Below are 25,381 nucleotides of genomic sequence, written 5' to 3' on the forward strand. Positions count from 1 at the left end.
CCAGCGCTTAGCTGTCCTGAGCAGATAGGCATACAACACACAGGTAGAAAAGAGCGGAGTGGCCTATACCACACAGAATTTCAGCCCTGAGGAGGCTGGAGCAGGAGCACCCTGAGTTTGAAGTTAGCCTAGGTTACTGTCTTAGGGTTTTACTGCTGTGAACAGATACCATGACCAAGGCAACTCTTAAAAGGACAACATTTAATTGGAGCTGACTTACAAGTTCAGAGGTTCAGTCCAGTATTATCAAGGTGGGAACATGGCACAGAATACTTGCTTTCAGGAAACTAGGATGAGGGTCTTAAATACCACACCCACAGTGACACACCTAATCCAATAAAGCCACACCTACCCCAATAGGGCCACACCTTCTAATAGTGCCATTCCCTGGGCCAACCATATACAAACCATCACAGCTACCTAGAAAGAGCCTGTCTTGAAAAGAAAAACAAAAGAAGAAGGAGGAGGGGGCGGAGGAGGAGGAGGAGGAGGAGGGGGCAGAGGAGGAGGGGGTAGAGGAGGAGGAGGAGGAGGAGGGGGCAGAGGAGGAGGAGGAAGAAGAGGAGGAGGAAGAGGAGGAGGAAGAGGAGGAAGAGGAGGAAGAGGAGGAAGAGGAGGAAGAGGAGGAGGAAGAGGAGGAAGAGGAGGAAGAGGAGGAAGAGGAGGAAGAGGAGGAGGAAGAGGAGGAAGAGGAGGAAGAGGAGGAAGAGGAGGAAGAGGAGGAAGAGGAGGAAGAGGAGGAAGAGGAGGAAGAGGAGGAAGAGGAGGAAGAGGAGGAAGAGGAGGAAGAGGAGGAAGAGGAGGAAGAGGAGGAAGAGGAAGAAGAGGAAGAAGAGGAAGAAGAGGAAGAAGAGGAAGAAGAGGAAGAAGAGGAAGAAGAGGAAGAAGAGGAAGAAGAGGAAGAAGAGGAAGAAGAGGAAGAAGAGGAAGAAGAAGAAGAAGAAGAAGAAGAAGAAGAAGAAGAAGAAGAAGAAGAAGAAGAAGAAGAAGAAGAAGAAGAAGAAGAAGAAGAAAGCAGGGGCTGTAGCTGCATTGGTGTGAACTGTGCTGTGGTCTGTAGTGGTGTGAAGCCCTTAGCTGAAATGCTGGGGTGTCCGCTTCATCGCTTGCTCATTTTCCTCCCTAAGAGGACCTGTTTGCCTTCATTACCACCCAACAAAGACTCAGATAAGTAAGAAAGATTTGAATAATATTTTTCTCAATTGTAACAGTTTGAAAGCCCAGTCTACAGATAACCCCAAATCACTTTTGCTATCAACAAGCAGGTGTGCTACACAACACATTGGTTATTCCCTCCCCACTCATGCATACTTACGGACAAAGAGACATCTAGGTTGCATTCTTTATTCCAACCAGTTATGTCTGACTCAACATTGTTCAAGATTCCCTTCTGATGCCCATTCAGAATGTGAAAAACAGTCGTTTCCTGGTTCCTTTGAGTTAACAAAAGCCGCCCAGGACTGTGAACTGGGCACCTACACTTTTGCTCTGAACACACAGGCAGATGCCAGGTCTGGCATGGTCAGTCCAGCCTAGAAGCAACTCCTGGTCTCTCTAAAGGAGCACAGAAAGACGGCAGAGCCTCAGGCAGGGTCAGGGGCTGGAGTCTGGAAGGTGGGTCCCAGACCACACCCACTTTCCCTCTACCACAGCATGATGCCATCTGTTACCAGATAGGAACTAGGAACAGACTACAGGGCCAACTAACAGTCCTGAATAAGGACAACCAGTGGCTAAGAAACTATGTTTGGCTTCCTCAGAAGCAGGTTGCTAGAACCTGAAGCAAATGGCGGCTATCTGGGAACATGGTGGTTCTCTTGATTTATCCTTGCTGGATGTGCGTTCCATTCCCCAGCTCTGGAGTTACTCTAGGACAATGGCTGGGCTTCTTGTTGGCCTCTCTTAAATGTTGGGTAACTCAAGGGCACTTGCCATGCGACCATGATACAAGGGTATCCTCGTGGCTTTGAGGTTTTCTTTTGACCTTGTTGAGTAGGGTCTCCTAGCATCCATCTCCGGAGTTCCTACTGCATCCAGGGCATGTTGTGGAGTGGGACTAACCCTCAGATGAACCTGGGGCTTTGTTTCCCATATCCAAGCTTCATTCCACAGTCCCAGCCTGAGGCCTCTACTATTCTAAGTCTGTCCAACAAGACAAAATGATGGCCATCTTTTCTCAATTAGTAAAAAAAAAAAAAAAAAAAAAAAAAAATCCCATAGATTGTTTTCTCAGCTTCTTAAATCTTGCCTATAAAATTTCTTCAACCTTTGGCAAGTGCTGTCATCTGCCTGCCACTAAACACGAAGAACTGCAAACAAAGGAATATCACTAATGAAAAGCTCAGAGAGACCTCATCATGTGTGGCTCGACAGCATGCTCCTTCACGGACATGTGTGGTCTTGGCTGTGACTTTTGTAATGCATACATATAACGTCATCTCGGTTTACTGCTAGTAAAGTTGTCCTAGGATCCTGTGATGGAATTAAACATACAAATGTGTCATGGAGTTTTGCAGAGAGCAACACGAATTCCAGGTGTTTCCAGCGGCAGGTTTCAGAGAGGTCTCCAGCTTCCTCTCAACTGGGCTGGAGCACAGCCTGTGGGCCAGAGATGACTGACGGGGAGCTGAGCGTGTCCACACGGGCACATGTGCAAACAACCCATAAATTCTACGCCACAGGGAAGCCTCAGAGTCATTCCTTGGCAGGAGTGACAGGCATGGGAAAGTGGCAACAGTTGTCTTTCTTTCTTTTTTTTTTTTTTTAATAGGAAAACCTCAGAATTGAGGAATCAGTAAATAAAACTAACCAAATAAATTAAAAGTCCTCAAAAATGCATACTGCCTAAAGCAGTTGAAGAACAGTTTCCCCTGGTGGCTTTATGTTTATAAGGTATGCATGGCTATCTATGAGTTAACCAGAGGGGCTCATTCTGTGTCATGGGCCTAGAGGGGGCCACTTAGAGAGCCTAGAAAGAAAACAAAGTCTATCACCAGGGCCCAGCAGTGGAGCTCAGTGGCAGAGTGCCTGGCTGGTATTCTGAGACCCTGAATTCAACCTCATTACTGCAAAACATACAAACAAAAAGTGCATCATAGGAAGTAATTAATATGTATGAATGAATATATGAACATTTTATTTTTTATTTTGGGTGCAGCGAACTTTATTGATGGTATTCAAGATAGAAGGGAGGGCTCCCTAGGCCCCTCCTGTTATTATGGGGTCTGGGATGGAATTGTGAGGGAGATTCTCAGTGTTGGGGGCTGAGTTGGGATGGAGACTCCTCAGCAACTGAGGGCCTCTCTCTTGCTCTCAGTGTCCTTGCTGGGCTGGGGTGGATGGTCCAGGGTTTCTTACTCCTTGGAGGCCATGTAGACCATGAGGTCCACCACCCTGTTGCTGTAGCCGTATTCATTGTCATACCAGGAAATGAGCATTACAAAGTTGTCATTGAGAGCAATGCCAGCCCCAGCATCAAAGGTGGAAGAGTGGGAGTTGCTGTTGAAGTCTCAGGAGACAACCTGGTCCTCAGTGTAGCCCAGGATGCCCTTTAGTGGGCCCTCGGACGCCTGCTTCACCACCTTCTTGACGTCATCATACATGACAGATTTCTCCAGGTGGCATGTCAGGTCCACAATGGATACATTGGGGATAGGAACACGGAAGGCCGTGCCAGTGAGCTTCCCATTCAGCTCTGGAATGACCTTACCCACAGCCTTGGCAGCACCAGTGGATGCAGGGATGATGTTCTGGGCTGCCCCATGGCCATCATGCCACAGCTTTCCAGAGGGGCCATCCACAGTTTTCTGACTGGCAGTGATGGCATGGACTGTGGTCATGAGCCCTTCCATGATGCCAAAGTTGTCATGGATGACCTTGGCCGGGGGGGGGGGTGTCTAGCAGTTGGTAGTGCAGGATGCATTACTGACAATCTTGAGGGAGTTGTCATATTTCTCATGGTTCACACCCATCACAAACAATGGGGGCATCAGCTGAAGGGGCGGAGATGATGACCCTTTTGGCCCCACCCTTTAGGTGAGCCCCAGCCTTCTCCATGGTGGTGAAGACGCCAGTAGACTCCATGACATACTCAGCAGCAGTGTCACCCCATTTGATGTTAGCGGGATCTCGCTCCTGGAAGATGGTGATGGGCTTCCTGTTGATGACGAGCTTCCCATTCTCAGCCTTGACTGTGCCGTTGAACTTGCCATGGATGGAGTCATACTGGAACATGTAGACCATGTAGTTGAGGTCAATGAAGGGGTCGTTGATGGCAACAATGTCCACTTTGCCAGTTGCAGAGCTGAAGGCAGCCCTGGTAACCAGGTGCCCAATACAGCCAAATCCGTTCACACCGACCTTCACCATCTTGTCTATGAGACGAGGCTGGCACTGCACGAGAAGATGCGGCTGCCTCTGGAGCAGAGAGGAGCAGAGAGTATATGAACATTTTAAATGCCTCATTTGGCCTAGTCTGCTATACTTTTACTTTGGGGGTTAGAATAAAAAAGAGTGTGTGTGTGTGTGTGTGTGTGTGTGTGTGTGTGTATGTGTGTGTGTGTGCGTGTGCGTGTGTGCCTGTGTGTGTGTGTGTCTGTGTATCTGTGTATCTGTGTGTGCATGCGCACATGTGTGTTTAAGAGTGAGGTTCTTTCCTTCTCTCTCAGCTACCTAACTCTGTTGCTTGGCTTTACCTTCCTCAGGCCTCACAAGTCATGTTGGATTCAAAGTAAACAATGAGTAAGTAGTTCTGAGTCCGGAAGCACCAGAGAAATTAGAAACTAGTGGCTGCAGTGTTTTCTCCCAGACCCAGAGCTTCTCCTAGCATGGTTCTTCTTTTAGCTATCTGCTGAGAGCTCTATAGTCGTTGGTACCCCAGTAGAAACACAAGCACTGAACTCCTTGGCACTGTGAGACCAAGGGCTGTCTCTGTTGGTTGCTTGAAGAACAACTCTACCCTGGTGCTAAGTGCAAAGGCGTTTGATGATAAGTATCAGGAGATAACTCAGTAGGTAGTAGGAGGGAGAGCATGTCTGTGTGTTCAGAGTTTAAAAAGACAGGGGGAAGATCATTTGATTCTAACTGGCTGGACAACTCAGCTAAAGGGTGAGACCAGGGTCACCCACTGGGAGAGACGTCTATGTGTGGGATTAATCTCTGTGTGTCACGTCCTGTAGAAACCCTACTCTTTAGCCCTTCTGACTTCTTTCTTTTCTCACCATGTGCACCTTCCCTCTCGGTCCTGTAAAGCCGTTCCATCTTCACATGCTAAACGCTCTCTCAGAAATCATTACTGTTCTCAGGCATTTTATTGACTCTGCTATGTAGCACAGGCATTGTTACTGAAAGTGCCGAGATAACATGAATGATATCGCCTCTGCCTTTGGGAAATGTTTATCTCAAGGCCAAGGTCAGCCCCGACACAACCCGTCCAAGGACCAACGTTTGGAAACTGCCTTGTTTAGGTTCTTTGTGAATTTACTTTATCACACAAAAAAATAAGTAATATCCTTTTGAGATAATTTATAGAGGAATCAGACAGAGAAAGTTCACATTCCAGCCTATTGACCCAAGGGTAAGCCAGGGCGTCCATCTCTCCTAGTGTTTATCTCAGGCATGGAACTGTGCCAAAGATTGTTTCCTTCTTTGTGACCTTCCCCTTGACCTCGTGGACTTGAATGTGAAATGTTTTCACATTTCTCCTAGAGACTGGAGAGAGGCTCACGAGCCTTCAGTAGCTTGGCTCACTTGGAGAGAAAGCTTTTGTCCCACGCCATCCTCACGACATCCATCTTGCTGTCATAGCCTTAGCTGTAAACATTCCTCTTACTTCCCAGATGCTGGCTCTCTGCTGGTGCCTGTATTTGAGCTTTCATCTAACTACTCCATTAGATCCTAAACCCATCAGAGGTAGTTATCTACCAGACTCTGTGCCCGAATGATGCCCAGACAGTATCTGTGCCCTGATGGATTAGAGATGGTATTCTTTGCTCTAGATGTTTGCTAGAAAGCTGTGCGACTGTTATTGCTTGGAACTAATAGAGTAAATATAGGTCTCAGTACCTTGTTTGGTGTGCACTGGTGAACTTTCAGCAAGTACTTATGAAAGGTTTTTCTAGTCAGTGAAGTCTGCCTCCCAAAGGTGTGCACATGAATAGACATTAAAATTATATATTTAGTATAAAGGAAATTGTTATGAATACTAATAATGAAACATGAGATGGGATAGTGTATTGATTGGAGGATGGCACAAGCCCAGCTAAAAGATGTGTCCATATTTACACATGCAATGACTAAAAGACCATTTCCATCCCTGGGGCAGGAATCCTTGGTGAACTTCAGTGTGATTGGAATAATGTGTGTTGTTGAATTACTTTTCTTAATGATCTTTGCTTTATTTGTAGGTGTCAAACCCTGGTCCAACATCATGGAAATCTTGGAGGAAAAAGATGGAGTTGACACAGAACTCTTGGTTTATGCAATGACTCTAGTAAACAAGGTTGGTTAATGTTGTTCTAGATTGTGAGCCCTCACCGTCAAAAAATAGGGGTTGAAGCCTTAAATCCAGGCCCATATAAAGAGGTAACTCAGATGTAACTCAGGACAAACTCTAATCAGATATGATTGATGTTATAATAAGAAGGAAAGAGAGAAAGAGGGGCAGGGGAAGACAGTGTGAACACAGCCAGGGAAAACAGCTGCATGAAGACAGAGGCAGAGGATAAAATGGTGCTCTGTGGGCCAACCAAAGTTGTCAAAAACCAACTTGTCAATGAAGGATCACTCTGTGAAGTTGGTTCAGAAAACATAGCCCTGCTGACACCTTAATTTCAGATCATAAAATTCTGACTCGTTAAGACACCTAGCTCATGGTAGCTAGTTACAGTAGCTGTAGAAACTGATACCATGTGGAAATGTAAAGTGTTCCTCGTGAGCTACACCATGTGGTCCCCACTGCAGTGATTGGAAGGTAATAGCAAGAATAGTAGGAGGACATTTCATACAGAGATTCACCCATAATGACATTTCCCCTTTAGAATTAGCACCTTTACTTGGAAGAAATGATTCACAAGTCCAGAAGACACAAGTTTTCTTGCTTGTTAATTCTGAGTCCTGGGCAAAGGTGAGGAATGTGGAGACTGAGTCCATCCGTTTCTGTTGTCATGGCCTCACATCTGTACTCTTGTTGCTTCTATCACATCCCTCTCTGGTCATCATCTTATAGGATAGTCACAGTCCTTTGAGATTGTGGGCTGACGTGGTGGCATTGGTTCCCATGGTGACCCTGAGCAGGCTGTCTTGCTCCTAATGTCCCTTCATTCAGATTGTCACACCTATCAATGATCCCAAGCATCATTGTCTCCCACCCTGAGGATTGTCTTTAGACTGTTGTCTGTGAGTCCACAGAGGCAACTACAGTGATGGGGAGAAAGGCCTTCGAAGGTTCCAGAATCTTTTGCTGGAATATAACTGGAGACTTGTTTCTCCTAATGAACTGAAGACATATTCAACCCAACAGGGTCTTCCCAATGCAGTCCTGGCTAAAACTCAATGTGTAGAGCAGACTGTCCTTGAACTCACAGTGATGCTCCTGCCTCTGCATCCTGAATATTACGGTGTGGGCTATAACACCTGCTTGTTACATTTGCTACCCCACTCCTCCTCCTCCTTTAGATTTATTTATTCGTGAGGTGTGTGGGTATGTATACACATCTGTGAGCAGGTACCCTCACAGGCCAGAAAGGAGCATCATATCCCCTGTAGCTGGGTATAGGCAGTTGTAAGCAACCTGATGTGGGTGTTGGGCACTAAACTTGGGTCCTCTGGAAGAGCAGCAATCTCTCTAGCCCCGTGCATTTGTTTCTTTCTTCTTAAGTTTTATTTTGACTTTTATTTTATGGGAGTTTTGTCTGCATGTATGTCTGTCTGTTCAGCATGTGCATTCCTGATGCCCATGGAGACTAAAAGATTGTCCGCTGGCACTGGAGTAACAGATGTTGCGAGCTTCATGTGGGTGCTGAAAACTGAACCCAGGCGCTCTAGATGGGCAAGCAGTGCTCTCTTAACTTATGACATCTCTCCAACCCTGATATTTACTTCTTAAATTAAGTATTTGCTGCTGAGTGCAGAGGTCACTGTTCAGTGGTCATGACAGGAAGTCATGTTTTGGATGGATGATCATAAGGACTCTGCCTTATTTTTAAGCCAGTTCATCAGATCCCCTTGCTAATGTGATTTGAAGCATGTTTCTGTTGGTTTTTGAAAATGAAGTTTATTTCTTTGTTGTCCTGCTCAGTCAATAACCTTGCTCTGTAGAACAGAAAGTGAGCATTTCATCTTGTCCATTGCTGTACGTCTCGACTTTATCTTTCTCATCGGCAGAGACTGTGGCCACTTTCTGTGCCGCAGCAGCACACGGGTACTCTACGGCCAGTCACTGGCAAAGCTCACCCTCTGCTGGACATGGCGTGGCACAGACCAGAGGCTCCTCTCTTGCTCCTTCTTTTCTGCCTCTCCTGCTGTCTACAAAAGGGCAGTTCTCACCTTAGAAGGAATAAGACTTTGTTTGACAGCCAAACTTGAGTGACTGTGATTAACCTAAACACAGATTCAGGTTAATTCACATTACATGTTCCACAGTGGAAACCGCTTTGTGAAATTTTATAGTTTTTCAAAACAAAGAAAGTCATCAATCAAGGCAAGTTTAAGATATATTGGTGGGAATATCAGAGAGGTAGTTACCTATCAGAGAGATGGTTATGGCCAAATGGGGGAAGGAGTTCTAAAGGCCTCCGATGCTATCTGAAGACACACTTAGCTTTTGAGTTGGCGGAAGTCAGTGGTGTGTTATGTTAATAGATTTTAAAAGATTTTTGTCTACTAGTTTTTTGTCTATTATTCTATTAGTTCTGAGACAGAGGTGGGCAAAGAATGGATATTTTGGGGAGAGGGGGCTAAAGCTGGCCAAGATAGGGTAATCAGCCTCTGGACTTACAACATTTCATCCCCTCCAGATCACTACAGTTCTAATAAGCCCATCAGTTCATGCAGTCACAGCTCCCTCCCAGTCAGGAACTCCTAACAGGGCTTATCCATGTCTATTCCTGATTAGTTTTTACGGCCAATTTGACACACTTTAGAGTGACCTGGGAATAGGAAACCTCAAATGAAAATTTCCTTGATCAAATTGGCCTGTGACCATGTTTGTGAGGGGATAGTCTTGATAGGGCATTGATATGGGAGGGCCCTGCCTACTGTGGGCAGCACCATTCTCTAGCCAATTGGACCTAGGCTATGGACCTCCCCCATCCTCCACCCCCAAAAAAGCTGAACGTGAGTCAGAGAACAGTCTATCAAACAGGATTCCTCTGTGGTTTCTGCTTCATTTTCTGCCTGGGTTCCTGTCCCAGATTTCCCTAGTGATTGACTATGACCTGAAAGTGTAAGCCACATAGGGCCATTCAGCCCCTAAGTTGCTTTTGGTCAGTGTTTTATCACAGCATCAGAAGAGCAAACTAGGATAGGTCTTTACAAATGAGAAGGTCCTGGGAGAGGTCATTCCAGATACAACTGTTCCTGGAAAAGCCCACAAACCACTGCCACACAGAGTTCATTTTGCTTTATTGAATTACAGTCACGTTTATGGCTCCAGTGAGTCAGATGCACCAATCTACCAAACAGAGTAGCAAACGAAATGTTAATGTGAGTCTGGGGGAAAATACATATTCTAAAGTCTGAGAAATTATATTCCAAGTTGGGTGGTTTCTAACCAGAATCAATTTCATCAAAATAAACAGTGGTATAATGACACGGAATTTAAAAACTGACATTTCCTTGATAAAACAAAGGCAACAAACCCTAGCCCACCTTGGGTTCAAGATCAGTGTGCTTTGTTTTTTTTTTTTCCAGAGACACCAAGCAAACCCTCTAGATTCCCATATTTCTACCCATGTCTTGGAAAGAATTTAGGGAAGGCAGATGCTAAAGTGACACTGTACCTTCCGCTGCCACATTCTCCTAGGAAGAGCCACTGCTTGGAATGGGGGATCATGCACTGGTCGCCTCAGAGAATGAGATGAGGTGGATGGGGAAAGTAAGGGTAGGACCCCAGGGAGCCCTGGGAAGAGATACTGCTTCCCTAGGGCCTTGGTATAGTTAATCACATGGTGGCTTAGTCAAGGTTTCTATTCCTGCACAAACATCATGACCAAGGAGCAAGTTGGGGAGGAAAGGGTTTATTCAGCTTACACTTCCACATTGCTGTTCATCACCAAAGGAAGTCAGGACTGGAACTCTAGCAGGTCAGGAAGCAGGTGCTGATGCAGAGGCCATGGAGGGACGTTTCTTACTGGATTGCTTCCCCTGGCTTGCTCAGTTTGCTGTCTTGTAGAACCCAAGGTCACCAGTCCAGGGACAGTGCTACCCACAATGGGCTGGGTCCTCCCCGCCTTGATCACTAATTGAGAAAATGCCTTACAGATGGGTCTCATGAAGACATTTCCACAACTGAGGCTCCTTTTTCTGTGATAACTCCAGCTTGTGTCAACTTGACACACAAAACTAGCTGATACAGATGGGCTTCAGGCTAAGTGGATGACTGTTTTTAAATATTTGATTTTATTACTTTATACATTAAAATGGTTTTTTTCCCTTCAGCTTTTATAGACATCATAACCCCTTATCCAAAACCCTCGACAACCACTGATTTTCTCTATACTACTACAATTTTGTCTTTTGGGGTCTTGTAGTATGTAACCCTTTGAGGCTGGCTTCCTTCTCTCTGAGAAACTTGTGTGACTCAGGTGTGTGTATGTTAATAACTCACCCGCTTTGGGGGTATATATGATTGTACTGTATGCATACTTCCCCATATTGTCACCCATATCTTTTGAGGGAGACTGGGAATTTCTGACTTACCCTTTTGCCCATGAAAGCAGTTGAGGTCATGACTCTTAATCTCCACAGATGACAGATGACACTGGGGGCAGGTGACATTGGAAACACGGGCTTTAGCACACTGGCTTTATCCTGCATGATAGTTTTACCCTCAAGTTATTTCTGCAAAGCTAAGGAGAGACACATTTTCTTGAAGACAGAGTTTGGTCTCTCATGAATGCCAATAAAGAATTGTTAGTGACAGATCCTGGCAAGACAGTCTGAAAGAAAGCAGAGGTGAGGAACAAACACCAGATGCAAGGCAGCTGCAGGGCGTCTACAGCCTCAGGAAACTCTTGCCAACAGGGCAATCTGGCAATGCCATGGTCTGCGCCAGCTGTAGGTATCTTAACAATGAGCATGGCAGTGGAACTGGGAGACGCCCAGGTGGGGATGAGTGGAGGTAGCTGGGCATATTAGAGTCTGGAAAAGGTGACTCTGTGTCTGGGACCTTTTTGCACAGGGTAAATGCCCCAGTCCCACTGCAGCCTGCATGAAAACTGGAGGGCCATGGGCTCAACTCAAACTCGAGTTTTTCATGGCGGAACTAAGAATGGCTACTTGCAACTTCAGTTTGGGGCCTGTTGCTTGGCAAAGGCCTTCAAATCTGCTTATTGTGGAGAGCTGGCTCTTTGGTTACTTAACAACTGACTCCAGGAGACAAAGGAACTGGCTATAGAGTTTTAGCTTAGCGCCCTGGGATTTTGTGTGTGAAAAGCACATGTATGGTCAGGGAGATGGCTTTGTCAGTAATGTTCCTGCCACAGGGCAGGAGGACCTGTGTGGGTTCCCTAACACCCTTGTAGAGCCAGGTTGATGGCAGTGAGACAGGTAGACTCCTGAACCTCCTTGTCCAGCTAGCCTCACTGAATTAGTGAGCCCCAAGCTCAGTGAGAGACCCTGTCTCAAAGGTTAAGTCAGAAAGGCATTGAGGAAAGCATCGGACCCAAAATCCCCTGGCCTTCATAGACACAGACAGACAGACAGACAGAGACAGACAGACAGACAGACAGACAGACAGACACACACACACACACACACACACACACACACACTTCCCATTGACTCTAGAAATGGGAGCTGGGTGAATAAAGAAGGCAGAGAGAGCAGGGAGAGAGTGGAGTCAAGGAGATTGGAGAATCTTTGAGTCACTGGTGGGCCCCACACTTCTATGCAGGAGGTTTAAGTCCAACTGGTCTGGCTCCCTTGAATTGCCTCCTCTATAGTCATAGGCATTTTGAGTTGTCCAGTTATCCTGCATGCTCCTGCCTAGCATTAGCACCGCTTCTTTGACCTTTACTCAATGTTAGAGCTTTTACAAAACCCAAGACTGAGAGTGTGGTAGCAATAGAGTCTGTGAGGGCATGCCAGGTAGGGAGGGAGGGTGTGGTGCTGGTGGTAGTGGTGGCAGTGTCTTAGTTGGTAGTTCTCAGCTAAAGTCCAGTTCACGGCCACTATGGCAGGCGCAGGGTGTGCTGCCACATCTGTCCACATGTGTGAATGTCTCTTGTAGCTTCCAAGTAATGACCTCTTATGAGGTGTCCTTTTGGAGTCTCCTGAGTGATGGAGATGATCATGTCTCTGACCTCAGCCACATGAGTTGTGTCCTATTTGGTCAGCATAAAAAGCTAAGGTCCATTGTTTAGCATATAAATAAAGACATGTTGATAGAAGTTGTCAGAGAAATTGGGGTTGTGAGGTGATCCCTATGAAAGGGTTGGCAACATGACAAGCTAACACATTGAAAATAAATTTGAAATATAAGTTGTCTTCTTAGAAATACAAAGGCAGTGGAATGAATAGGGATTTAGAGCAGTGTCTGACTGGACACTGCTGCAGTCCAGGCTGGAATAACCTGTGTGGAACGTGGGAGTGTGTGGAGACTGAGCTCAGGCTCTGAGTGGGCCTTCACTTCAGTCTTCAGTAATTTTTGGTCATCTGTGAAGTTTCTTCTATCTCTGCTCCTTCATCATTCTCACATGTAAGATGAGGAGCTTGCAGTAACTCCCAAGGCTGCTCCTGTCAGAACAGGACCTGGCTGAGATAGCATCTTTCTTTGGGAGACATAGAACTCAGAAGCAAAGTCTGGTTATCCTACCCAAGTTAACTTGTCTTCGTAGCTCTTGGTAGCTGCTTTGAAATTCCTTGTGTTTCACAAAATTTCAAGGACTAAAGAGAGGCTCTGCTGAAATTCAGTGGAAGAGAAACATTAAATTTAAACTCTCACTTATATTGAGTCTAACAGGAATTTCAAATCTAGGAGTATATTAAATTTCCATTGGCACGTGACAGACCCCACAGGCTTAGCTGCTTGGAGAAATGCACATTTATCATCTCACAGTTCCCAAGGGGTTGGAGTCCAGACAAGTCCTTACTGGGTTGTCTACTCAGGGGCTCACAAGGCTACAATCAAGTTGTTGACCAGGATGGACTCCAGCAGTCTGCTAAATTCTTTTCTATACAGTGCTTCAACTTCTTGTGTCTTGCTCTTTCTTCCAAACCAGTCTGAGCTCAGGAGAGACTTATGGCCCTCTTTTAAAGGATTTACCCACTCACTATGGAAGACTGTCTGATATGGTACCTTGATGATACCTGTAAAATCCTTTCCCCTAGCTAGCCTAATCATGAGTTTAATAACTCACCCACAGGAGTATCTAGCTCCCACTGGATTGCAAGGACTCCTACAGCATGGTACCTCAGGAGCAAGAGTCCTGTGTTCACTCTGCTCCCACTCAGGAAATTTCCTCATTGAATGAATTTGTCTTGTGTTTTGTGCTATTGTGAGTTTTTATAACTGCAGCCACCAGCTACCATATAAGCATGTTTTCATTGCCTTGTGACATTCCCGGTTCTTCTCTTGTAGACACTGGCAGGACTGCCAGATCAAGACACCTTCTATGACGTAGTAGACTGCCTGGAGGAGCTGGGCATTGCTGCTGTGTCCCAAAGGCACTTGAACAAGAAAGGGACGGACCTGGACTTGCTGGAGCAGTTTAATATCTATGAGGTAACAGAATGTTCTATTTGTAAGTCATCCACAGCATCAGCGAAGGTCAAAGGGTGAATCACATGTCCTCCAGACTAGGGTTCTAAGTGTGGTACAGGGGCTCCCATCCCATGGGGAATTTTCTAGAAATGTAAGATTTTGGTCCCAACCCAGATCTCTAAATTGGAAACTCTTGAGAATGGGGCTAGCAGTCTTGTCTCCACAAGCCTTCCAGGAGATCCCAATATGTGGTTGGGTTTAAGAACCTTTAACACAGAGGAATCTGGGAACTATTCTGTATTGAAGAACATGTACTATGTTGTCAGCACCTCTACTCAAGGAGAAATCACATAGAGAGGCAGGAGGCAGAGTCGAAAAGGCGGAAGGAGAGGAAGGGGAAAGGGTGGGAGGGGAGAGGGAAGGAAGAGTGAGAATGAGGGGTGGGGGTTAGGTAGGGAGAGAGAGAGAAGGAGTAGGAGAGGAATGTGTACTGTGAAGTGGAAATCCATGGGTATTTTTGGGAAAAACTCATTTCCCATTTTGAAGGTGGAATCTCGTGTAGCCCAGGCTAGCCTCAGGTTCCACATGTAGTCAAGGATGACCAAATCATCCTGGCTGTATCTCCCACGTACTGGGATTTCAGGTGCAGACCAGCATTCCTACAACAGAAAACAGTACTTCAATGATGTCGCACAACACTGCGCTTTCCAATGTGTTCTCTCTCACCTTATTACAGTGCTTTTCTGTTTATGACAGTATATCACAAGGAAAAATAGCGAAATTTAACATGAAATGCTCTTAGTTATCTTTATACTACATGATAGCATTTAAAACACAAATATGACAGTATTTAAATTGTAGGAAGAGTTGGCAAAATTTCCAGGCTCATATTCGGAAGCTTCTGTTTACAAACATTGTCAGGCATATCAGGAGAGAGGAGACACTGTTAGAATCCTTGTTTTGTTTCATTTCGTTTCTGTATACATCTGCATTCTACCAGCGTTCTGGAATCAGCTTTCTGGTCAGGGTGGATGTAGAAGGACCGCTGGGCTTCCCTGTTGTTCTGTGTTATCATTCAGTACAAGTGATTGGCTAGCATGGGGAAGTAGCAGCACTGGAAGGATATGAGGGAGGTCCTTCCCTATGCTCATCCGCAGATGTGGTTCCCATGGAAGCAAAGCTCTCAAGGATTGCTCAGTGCTGGGGCTGGCTGACGCCCTATTTCATGGTCTGCCTGTGGTAGGCTTTCACATGGCCCCAGCCTCTACCTTTGGTGCCTTTGGTGTTCAACTGCACTCACCTTCCTGCTCCCTAGATGTAGAAACTAGGTCACTTGAGAAGCCTTTACCCTCCTCTCCTCTTTCCTCAGCCTTCTTTTCCTCTAATCTCCCGCTGGCAATCTCTCTGACCTGTCATTATGAAGCCTTGTTGGCAAGGGGCGTCTATTACTTGTTCCCAGTCCCCCACTGTTCAAAAGCAAATGTTTCTGGAATCCATGCCTCTGTCTAGAAGTTCTCGTGACAATCCTGTCTGTCATTTTGAGCAACCCTAAATCCTATGCTCCATGCCTCTTTCGAATGCAAGGGCCCAGCACAGCTGCCTGAAGTTCCTTAAGTGCTTAGATGACCGTCTCCTGCAAACCTCACACATGCGTGTGATAGTATTGCCAAAGGTGGGGCTGAAGAAGGGTATGGTTTATTCTGATGCCCAAGCTATAACTCAGGGTGACAACCAAATATTTTAGGTGGCAGACAGAGTCTGGGTCCTCATTCCTATCTGAAAGTTAATGCTCTTTTAGAAAACATTTGCTGTCCTAGGCAGCCAATTTAAATATGCACAAGGAAAGCAAGAAGAATCTACATACAGAGCCAATATTTCCCTCAAAAAGACTGAATTTTTCAAGTGCCTGCAGAGATCTTGGGTAGACTTCTAGAGTGCTTCCTACTAGGGCAGGATGTCTGGTGGCCACATGTCTTGGCCTTTCTGGGACAGGCCTAGTTTTGTGTAATTTAATTCCATTTCAGAAAGGTGATTTGATCCATGTTTAATTAAGTTTATTGAAAATTTATAGCCACATGTTATTTTTTTCAAATGCAAAAATGGCCCAAATAAAAAAATCTTTTGTTAGATCAGATGTGTTAACTTTTGATCTCCTGGTGTGTAACGAGCACACCATCATAGACAGGTAAAAACAAAAGTCACTGATTGTTCTGGTTGGAATCAGGAATTTGGCTTGGCTTAACTAAGATACTTTTCATTTGGTTCAGCTACCTGGTGGCCTTACTGTGCCTGGAAGGTACCACTCAGCCTTGACCATCTGGTCCTGATTTGTCTAGACCACGCGTGATCCCACTTCTTCACAGGATAGCAGTATTTGTGAAAAACAAGACTAGCACAAATGCTTCCAGGCTTGGTGCCATGTTTGCTGATGGCCTATTGAGTGAAGCAAGTCATGTGGCCAAGCCTAGCCTCAGTGTAGGGAAAGATGCAGATAAGGAAGCAAGGTGTGAGTGTCTATAACACTGTGTTGTTGTGGCCACAACCTGCTATCACACAGTGTCTTGTCATGGCACTGACATGCACCTCACCTAACGGCTTAGCTCAACTGTGTAGGTGTGAGATAGCAGCTTGAAAGAGGGTCATATCTGTTCCTAAGATAGCTGTCTGTCATGGGTCACAACCACATAATGATAAAAGTTCAGAGAAGTGGTAATGCTTTTGAGCTCCAAAATGTTTGAGTAGCTCAAAGTAAGTTTCACAGCTATGATGGTTTGTATTTGCTTGGGCCAAGGAGTGGCACTATTAGGAGGTATGGCCTTGTTGGAGTAGGTGTGTCACTGTGGGCATGGGTTTAATACCTCAGTCCTAACTTTCTGGAAGTCAGTCTTCTCCTAGTAGCCTTCAGATGAAGATATAGACTAGAACTCTTAGCTCCGCATGCTCCATGGCTGCCTGGATGCCACCATGTTTCCACCTTGATAATAATGGATTAAACCTCTGAACTTGTAATCCATCTCCAATTAAATGTTATCCTTATAAGGGTTGCCTTGGTCATGGTGTCTGTTCACAGCAGTAAACCCTAACTAAGGTAACACCTAAGTCTAGGTGGGAGGGGATGAGCTAGGGTAGCGTGTAAGCGACTAGAGACGGAATACTATACAGCCGTCAGTGTAGCTCGTGCACGGAGCATGTGTTTAGCACGCACGGAACAGGCCCAGAGTTCTCTCCTTAGAGCATTCCACCAAAAATTAATATTTGATCATATTAAGAAGTTATGTTAAGTGGGACAATAATGTAGTGGTTGTGGTTTTAGCAATCTTTTTAGGGATATATATATATATATATATATATATATATATGACATTTACAGATGATAATGATATAATCTTAGATATCTCATTGAAAAATTGGTCATGAGGTTGAGGGCAGAAGTGAGATGTTGATGAGGACTATTGAGTCTGCATTGGTAACTGGTACACTGCTGTGTGATATACGTGTGTGTGTGATATACGTGTGTGTGATATACATGTGTGTGATATACATGTGTGTGATATACGTGTGTGTGATATACGTGTGTGTGATATACGTGTCACACCATTTGCACTCATTCCTGTCTCTTGCATCTGTCTGAAGTCTCCACAGTGAAGGAGGCTTAAAATACTATGCAAAGACTGGCATTGAAACCATCCACCTCTGGGTATTTACTACAAAGAATTAGAATCAAAGGCATCAGAGGTCTTATAGCAACTGAGCATAATTCCTCTTCTTGTTACTTGCAACAGGGGCTGGCCTTGTACTCAGAATACTCCTGCCTCAGCACCCATGTTGCTGGGATTACAGGCTGTACTACCACACCTGACTGTACCACTCCACCACCACCTCTTCCTCCTCTCCCTTCCTTCTCCCCTTCTCCCTTCTCCTCCCCTCCTCCTCTTCCTCTCCTCCCCCCTCCTCCTCCTCCTCCTTCTCGCTCTCCTCCCTCTCCTCCTTCTCCTCCTTCCCTCTCTCTTCCCCCTGTGACCAGTGCTGTGACCTGGACCTGAATTTGAGAAGTTCCCCTAGTGACTTGTACATCACAGCAATGCCTGGATAACTTCCTCAGATTCTTTTCTTTACATGAACTTTCTGGTCACCTCCCCTTTCCTTGACACGGGGCAATGAAAGAGACTCTTGCACACTGTGCTTCTCAGGAAGGCACTGTGAGTGGAATGTCACTTGATCTTTGGACCTTTGAGGTTAGACAAAGAATTCGAAATAGCTGAACCGTGCTTTAGACCCTTCATATTGCTGCAAATGTGTGCTTAATAAGAAACAGAGTGAATACTTGGGTCAGGGGGAGTTCAGATGGTCTAAGAGTGTTCTGTCAGAAATGGGGGATACACTAGAATGCTCAGAACACTGCCATTGACTAGGACTGTCATTCTCAAACTTGCCCACACAGTGCCACTTAGAGTTTTAAAAGCCGAGATGACAACTGTGACTTGTCACACATTGAACTTCATTTTTAATGCTTGAGCTTCCAGACGGGATTCATAAGAATGGGAATTTCCAGAGAGATTTTGCAAGGATGAGCCCTTAGGTGAACTCATCAGGTTTTGCCCTTTTAACACTGCCTGCGAATGAACTGTGGGGGAATAAGATGACCAAAAGATTTCAAATCATTGTCATAATATCTGAGCACTCGTTATAAAATATATCTTTTGCTTAAAAAGGCCACACTAAAGCCATCTTATCTAAAGTCGTGGGTGGAAGAAATAGGAGGTGAGGGGTGAAGGGTGACGGTAGATGACCTGTTGTTCATCAGCTGTGTGTCTTCTGTACTGATAGCATCCCCTGAACTTTGACAGCAGGGCTGAGCTGCTGACCCTAGCCAGGCTCTCCCTGTCAGGGGAGCATAGGTGGCAGTGTCAGGCCATTGCTTTTGTAGAAGTCTGCTTTGCTGTCCTGGGAATATGAAACCATACAGCACTCCCAGCTCTCTATCATCTCTGTATTCTTCATGCTCTCACTGGGCAGGATCAAGGTGTAAGCATCTTCAAAACAAGAAAACTTACACATTTGGGCATACGTGGGATCATGTGTTCCACAGTTGCTTGGCCTAGCAAGCTACTGGGCTTAGCTGAGCCTGCCTAACCTAGTGGTTCTGTGTAATGGGAGGGAACGGGAGCTTCCTGACTACTACTCTGTGCTTGGGTCAGAGGAGAGCATCCGTCACTGCTTAAGCACCATCCACACACACTCTCACCCTTGATATCCTTACAAGTACAGCTATTCTTACCAAGGGACCAGAGAGTATGTGACTTGCTACTGGGCACATCTACTTCGTTAGTGGCAGAGCCACATGCACACAAAGGTCTGCTCAACAATAAGGGGAGAGCTTTCTTTTCAACGTGTCTGTTGCAGTATGTGCAAGCTCCAACCCCAGGCATCGAAAGTTGCCCCAGAGCAGAGCCACTGTTAAGTAGGCTTCTGGAAACATACAGTACATGAGCACCCTCTTTGGGAAAGGCATCTCAGGAATGTTCAGGCGTGGAACCCAGGAGGCCTCAGGAAAGACTCTGCCTTCTAATATGGAGAAAAGAGTCAAGGCAGGACAGGAAATGATGGTCAGGCAAGAGGAAGTATGGGTGTAAGTTCCTTATTAGTGCTGCGATTTACACAGCAAGTGTCTTCTGGAGCTTCAATTGGATCAAGTCACTATGAGCTGGTTTGGTCTTTAACATGAGGGACAATTTAAACCACGGATGGACACATAATTTGGTTGTAGTGTTAAGTGGTGGTAACAAGAAGGAAGAGTCTGGGTGAAAGAAATAGAAAACTCTTGTGTCACTGTCTACATCCTGGCTGCCATGGAGTGCGCAGCTTGGCTTTGTTTACTAAATGTCATGCAGCGGGGATTTGGCTCACTGGTTCCTGGGCACTAGGGTGTGAGCAGATTGCTTCCACCATGGTCTTATACTGTGATGTCACTGTCTTTCCATAGAACCAAACACACCCAAACCATTTAACACCATGAGCCAAAGCAAATCTGGCCTTTTTTAAGTTGGCTTTCTCGGGGATTTAACCACGGTGATGAAAATCTGATGAAAACATTTAGATTTCCGACAATTTCACATATTTGGGTCCTAGAATCCATAGTGGCAGACAGTGTGCAACCGCAGGTTGAGCTTGACTTCTGGACGCATGTGAGGGTACATTGAGATGGAGCAAAGGTCTGCAATGTAGGGAAACAAACAAGAGCAGTTTTAAATCCACTTAGAGGTGGTGTACAGTCACGGTCAAGGTCTGAGAAAAGCAATCAAGTTTGACTTGGCTGATGCACTCTGCTTTTCCAGGTGGCACTGAGGCATGAAGATGGTGATGAGACCGCCGAACCACCTCCCAGTGGGCACCGGGACCGGAGGAGGGCCAGCATGTGTTCTGGTGGCACTGTGGGCGAGCAGCAAGGCCTTGACCGCAGAAGGAGCCGTAGACACTCAATCCAGAATATCAAGAGCCCACTGTCCGCTCCCACCAGCCCCTGCTCCCAGACGGTTCCTGCCTTCAAACCCAGCCAAGTTCGAGACCTCTGTGAAAAGTAAGCCTAACCCTGGTGGTGGGAAGAGGGAGAAAGGTCACACATGTACTGACCACCATTTCCCTCCCCACTAGATGGCAGGGCCTCCTGGTCTTGCTTCCTGCTTCTCCTCTACCACTAAACCTCCCTCAGGGAGGGACTTATGGCCCTTTAAAGTCCATCTAAGCTGCTCCTGATGGCAAGCATAGACTCAATCTTACTAAACTCATCCAGTATTTTCCAAACAGCAAAATCTAAGTCCAAAGCCATGGCCTAGAAATTAATGGTATGCCACACAGAAATGTAAGGTAATATAGACACATACAGATTGGGTTTAGATATGTAGAATAAACATGAAAATTTAAAGACATCTCTTTTATTCAGCACAGACTCATTTCAGCATTTACTCACTCCGTAAACATTTTTATTGAATGTCCATTATAGGTCAGGATCATTCCAAGGTATAAGGATACATATATATGTACATGACTGATGTATGATCTTTATCTTTGTGAGCCTCTATCTAAGCTGGGGGAAAGAGAATGAGGTAGATAGGAAGAGGGGGGGACCCATAGGCCTATGAGAAATTATTATGGGTTCCAAAAAAGAAGCTTGATGGTACTTGTGGGAGCCTAGAATGACTCTGGGGAAAACAGTAGAAGGATGGCCTAGTTTCTCAGGCCCCGAGACATCCAAGCGGATGCTGTCCAGTTGCTGGAATAATAATGGACCTCAGAGATACCCTATTCATTTGCTGCTGAAGTCAGATGCAAGGCATGTTCACATCAGTATCAAGGGCTCCACCATTCTCTCTCATGCTGGAAATATGTGTGAGTCAAATGTAGCCTACCTGACAGCATGGCAAAGGAAAGGATAACTCAGAATACATTGAACAGCCTTTAGAAGTCAACCATCAAGAATGAATGGGTTCCTCTCAACCCCATTGCAGAGAGACTAGCCCACCATCTCTATCACCAAGATGTAGCTTAGACAGCGTGGTACTCACGTTGCATGGGCATGCAGCAGGCCATCCTCTGTTTGCCTGCTAACCAGAAAGCAGGAGGAGGACCTGGTTTGAGAGGCATGGTCCCTTTCTATGTCATGGCCCCAGAGGTCGTGTTTCTGTGTCTGTATGACCAGCTCTACTTAGTGAAAGTCCTAAACTTCTAAATAGATTAAAGTTAGCAAGGTTTACCATGAGCATTACACTTTGTGACCCAGGACCTTGAAGAAACTCATTCAGAGCTGAACCACAGTGCACCTGAAGCACTTACCCAGTACTGACCCTAGCTAGGGCTTTGGGAAATTGACTCAGAGGAAGTTGAGGAAAATGTACACAATAGCCAAAGACAATTTAAAGCCAGTGGAGATGCTGAAGGCAGACGAGAGGCTAGCCTTGTCTACCTTGTTGGTTCTTCACTGATTCATGTTGTGCTTGTTTCTGGCCTCGTTCTTCCTCTTCTTCTTCTCAAGGATTCTTATGTTATGTATTTGAGTGACCACATCTTCTGGTAAGTTGGTGTGGGGGATCAACCTGGGAGCAGCTCATAGTCTCCAGGTTCTAGGCTCAGCAGGAATTGAATCTGGGGTAGGGAAGAGGACACAGACACCGCTCTGAACATTGCTTGTTTTGTTCTATCCAAGAAGTATGCATATTTCATTGTGCCGCTGTTATTACTTTAATATAAATCTAGTAGCATTTGGGAAAAGTACTTTCCAGTTTGTAGAGATTAAAGGAAATGAATATAAACTAAAAGTATGAAGCTGAGAAGAGACGACATTGGACAGTCTTGTAACTTTGAAATAACTTTCCATAGAGCCTGTTGGAGGGAATCTGGGGTGGTAGGCAATGGCACAATTCTCCTCAAAGCAAGGGTACAAAGCAGGAAAGGATGGCAAGAAGGAAAATGGGAAATGGTCTCCCTGTGCTTAGTAGAGACACCTGTTTAGCATCTGTGCACTCTAAATAGCACTTCAGAATCAAGCAGCCCTTTCTGTCAAGCTGCCCTGGTGGCCTGGGAGGCAAGGCTGTGAACTCCCTATACATACTTGATTCTTCTCTGTAGTAAGGTTCCTGTAGATGCCACATGGGAGGGCTGGAGGCTGAGTTTTATCCTTCTGTGACACAAACGATGCCAGCACATTGGAAAAGACAGAACTATGAGAGGTCAGGAGGAGATTCATGGTATTGGAAAGGTGTGTGGAACTCTCTGCTCACATCATTTGAGTTTAGTTCTCATAAAGACCTTCTTGAACTGCATAGGATAAGTACCAGATAGCAGGTATGGTGGGCTTTGCCTTGGGTGCAGGAGTAGGGGATGGGCTGCACTATGAGTTAAACTCAACTCTTGGCTGTCAGTGTTCAGAGCTACTTTCCAGCTTAAACATTTGCACTGAACAGGACTTACCCTTCAGACTCTTTAGAAAAAGAATTGGTCTTCATATGGGCATGTCTTTACTGAGGTAAATAGAAATATTCAAGAAGAATTTAAAAGGAAACAACATCAATTTTCCTTACAGACATAAGCCTGCCAGATTTCTGCTATCATTTTAGTAATAATAGTGTGACCCTGAACTCATATTTCCATGCCATGGCTTCTACACTGGCCATTGGCCCAATAAAGTAGACTTTATTGATGATCTGTTACCTGACACTTTTTCATGCAATATATATACCATAATGAATTTCATCTTCATACTTTATTTTTGCAGATTTGATTATAGACAGAAAGATCAAAGCATTTTAATTTACTACTGAGAAAATTATTTGGGGTCATCTAATTAGCAGAAATGAACAAACTCCAGCAGTGTGTCTCATTCAAATTGCTACCAAGTATAGTCATCCGAAGGACTAAAACATTCTTGATGTTTGTCTAGCTTAAAGCAGGAACCTAGTGGAGGGAACAGGTTCTGCTCTTTGTTTCCTGAGCCCTTAGTCTACCCACACATTTCCTGCTTGCTACCAGAGTCTCCGACCTTAATTTACCTATCCAAACATGGCCCTGTTCAACCAGGTGCTTGCTCTCAACACACAATAGGTCTCCTTCTGTTCAGTCTTCGGTGTTTCTGGCAGGAAACGCTGCACGGGACCCTGAGTGCACCTCTGATTTCCATCCTGTCGAGTTCCACACAACATTCCACTCTCCAGAGGTAATTTTGAAACTCACCAAGTCAACCGGTGCTCGCACGGTCCCATCTAGCGCTTAGTCATGTGTGTATTTTCAGAACACGGAAGAGCGCCTGGCAAGTGTGCACAATGACAGCTGGCTGAGGAATGGGGGATCTAGACTTAAATGCCACGTGTACCAAAGGGCAGTGATGGCTGTCATGTAAATCTTAGATGTCACAAAATACTAATCCCCCATGCTTTTTCCCCCTGACCATTATAAATGCAAAATATATACTAATGTCTAGGTTCTCTAAAATAGATTTTAGGCTAAATTGAGTTCACTGGTTGCATTTTGCCAACTACTGTTCTCAGGGACCAGCTAATTTTTGAGAACCTGGGGGAAAAGGGACTGAAATTGCCAATGAGGAAAATGTGAGGAAGGACAAGGAAACCACCACACCACGTGGGAAGATGGAGGAATCTTATAGTTGGGGTTAGAACAAGAAGGTAAAGGAAGCTGTGAAGTGCTTCATTTGGGGGGCAGTTTGCTTAGCAGGCACAAGCCCTGGGCTATATCCAGGAAGAGATTAAGATCTTTGTTGATCACAAATTCCTATGACACAGGTGAAGTTGGAGAAGGGTAGGCGATAAGCTGGGGTAGGGTGTACAGAGCTTGGTGGGAGGAAAGAGGCTAATGACACATTCAGCGGAGATGGGGGAGTTAGGGAGGTCACAGCAAGATAATCTTAGTTCTAGTGATCCCCAAGGAAGTAGTTCTCAACCAGGAATGACTTTACCACTTCAGGGCTACCTGGTTATGCTTTTGTGATCACTACTAGTGTGCTGGGATCCTGTGGACACATGGTAGGAAGAGTCCAGGAATGCTGTTCTGTCAGGAACCATGCCTTAGTAGGCTCAAGTAACTGGCTGGATTTTTCACTTCCTTCATGGGATGTTTCCAGGTTTGGAAATGGCTGTTGGATGAGGTAGCCAAGGTAGGGTTTTGTTTTGTTTTGTTAAAGAAGATCCTGTGTACCTGCCTCAAATGTTCATATACCAAACCTTGGAGCAATCTTTTAGCTATCACAGAGACAGCATTATTATTATTATTATTTTTAGCAGAAATGGAGTTGTGGAATGTCTTAACCCTAGTCATTCTGGCTTATGTAAGTTATGACAGAGCCCTTTTTCTAGTGTTTATCTCTTTCAGCAAACTTTCACTCTTCAGAGTCTCAGCAAATAACACTGAATTTAGTTAGGAGCAGGCTGGACTGAAATGAATGAATCAATCAGTAACTAAACACAGCCAGTTCTAATCAGCTTTGAATCTATCACATTCCAAAAATTTGACATCTTGGAATGTGACACCTTCATGAAACAAATGGGCAAGGCAGCAATATACTTATGTAACAGAGGTGTGCTAGTCTGAGGCCAGGCCTCATGACTGTAGGGATAGGAGTTCAGGCTCGTATAACCAGGGATGCAGGTGGACCTGGGAGGCCAGATTCACAGTTCTCCTTCAGTTGTTGTCAATGGTTGACACAGAAGTGAAAAGGCTAAGTACGAGAGTTGCCGGGTTTCCGTGTACATTAGAAGAAGAATGATAAAGATGTACTTGCTGTATCTGAAGCAGATGTATCCATTTTAACAAGTTGAAATGTCATTAGGATAAAAACATAGGCTGTTGTGTGAGCTTCTGCTGATTCCTCTGCCCCAGATAGGGCAGTGATGACAGAAACAAGTGATTCGACCCAAGTGCAGCGCCAAGTACCAGTGAATTTAACTGGTGTTACTT

General features: G+C 45.3%; 1 protein-coding gene and 1 pseudogene across 7 annotated transcripts in view; one reads left to right on the top strand and one right to left on the bottom strand.

Moving 5' to 3' along the window:
* The window catches only part of Fhod3 (formin homology 2 domain containing 3), a 432,679-nt gene that overhangs the window by 277,334 nt on the left and 129,964 nt on the right, over positions 1-25,381 (top strand). For all 7 annotated transcript variants that reach the window (XM_017600804.3, XM_017600806.3, NM_001415720.1 and 4 more), the window contains 3 exons: positions 6,405-6,499; positions 13,799-13,942; positions 20,257-20,498. In XM_017600804.3, coding sequence (XP_017456293.1) covers positions 6,405-6,499; positions 13,799-13,942; positions 20,257-20,498 — 481 coding nt within the window. The remainder of the gene's footprint in view (positions 1-6,404; positions 6,500-13,798; positions 13,943-20,256; positions 20,499-25,381) is intronic.
* On the bottom strand, positions 3,134-4,368 carry LOC134482921 (glyceraldehyde-3-phosphate dehydrogenase-like; annotated as a pseudogene).

This window comes from Rattus norvegicus, chromosome 18, assembly GCF_036323735.1.
Source record: "Rattus norvegicus strain BN/NHsdMcwi chromosome 18, GRCr8, whole genome shotgun sequence".
NCBI classification, from domain to species: domain Eukaryota; kingdom Metazoa; phylum Chordata; class Mammalia; order Rodentia; family Muridae; genus Rattus; species Rattus norvegicus.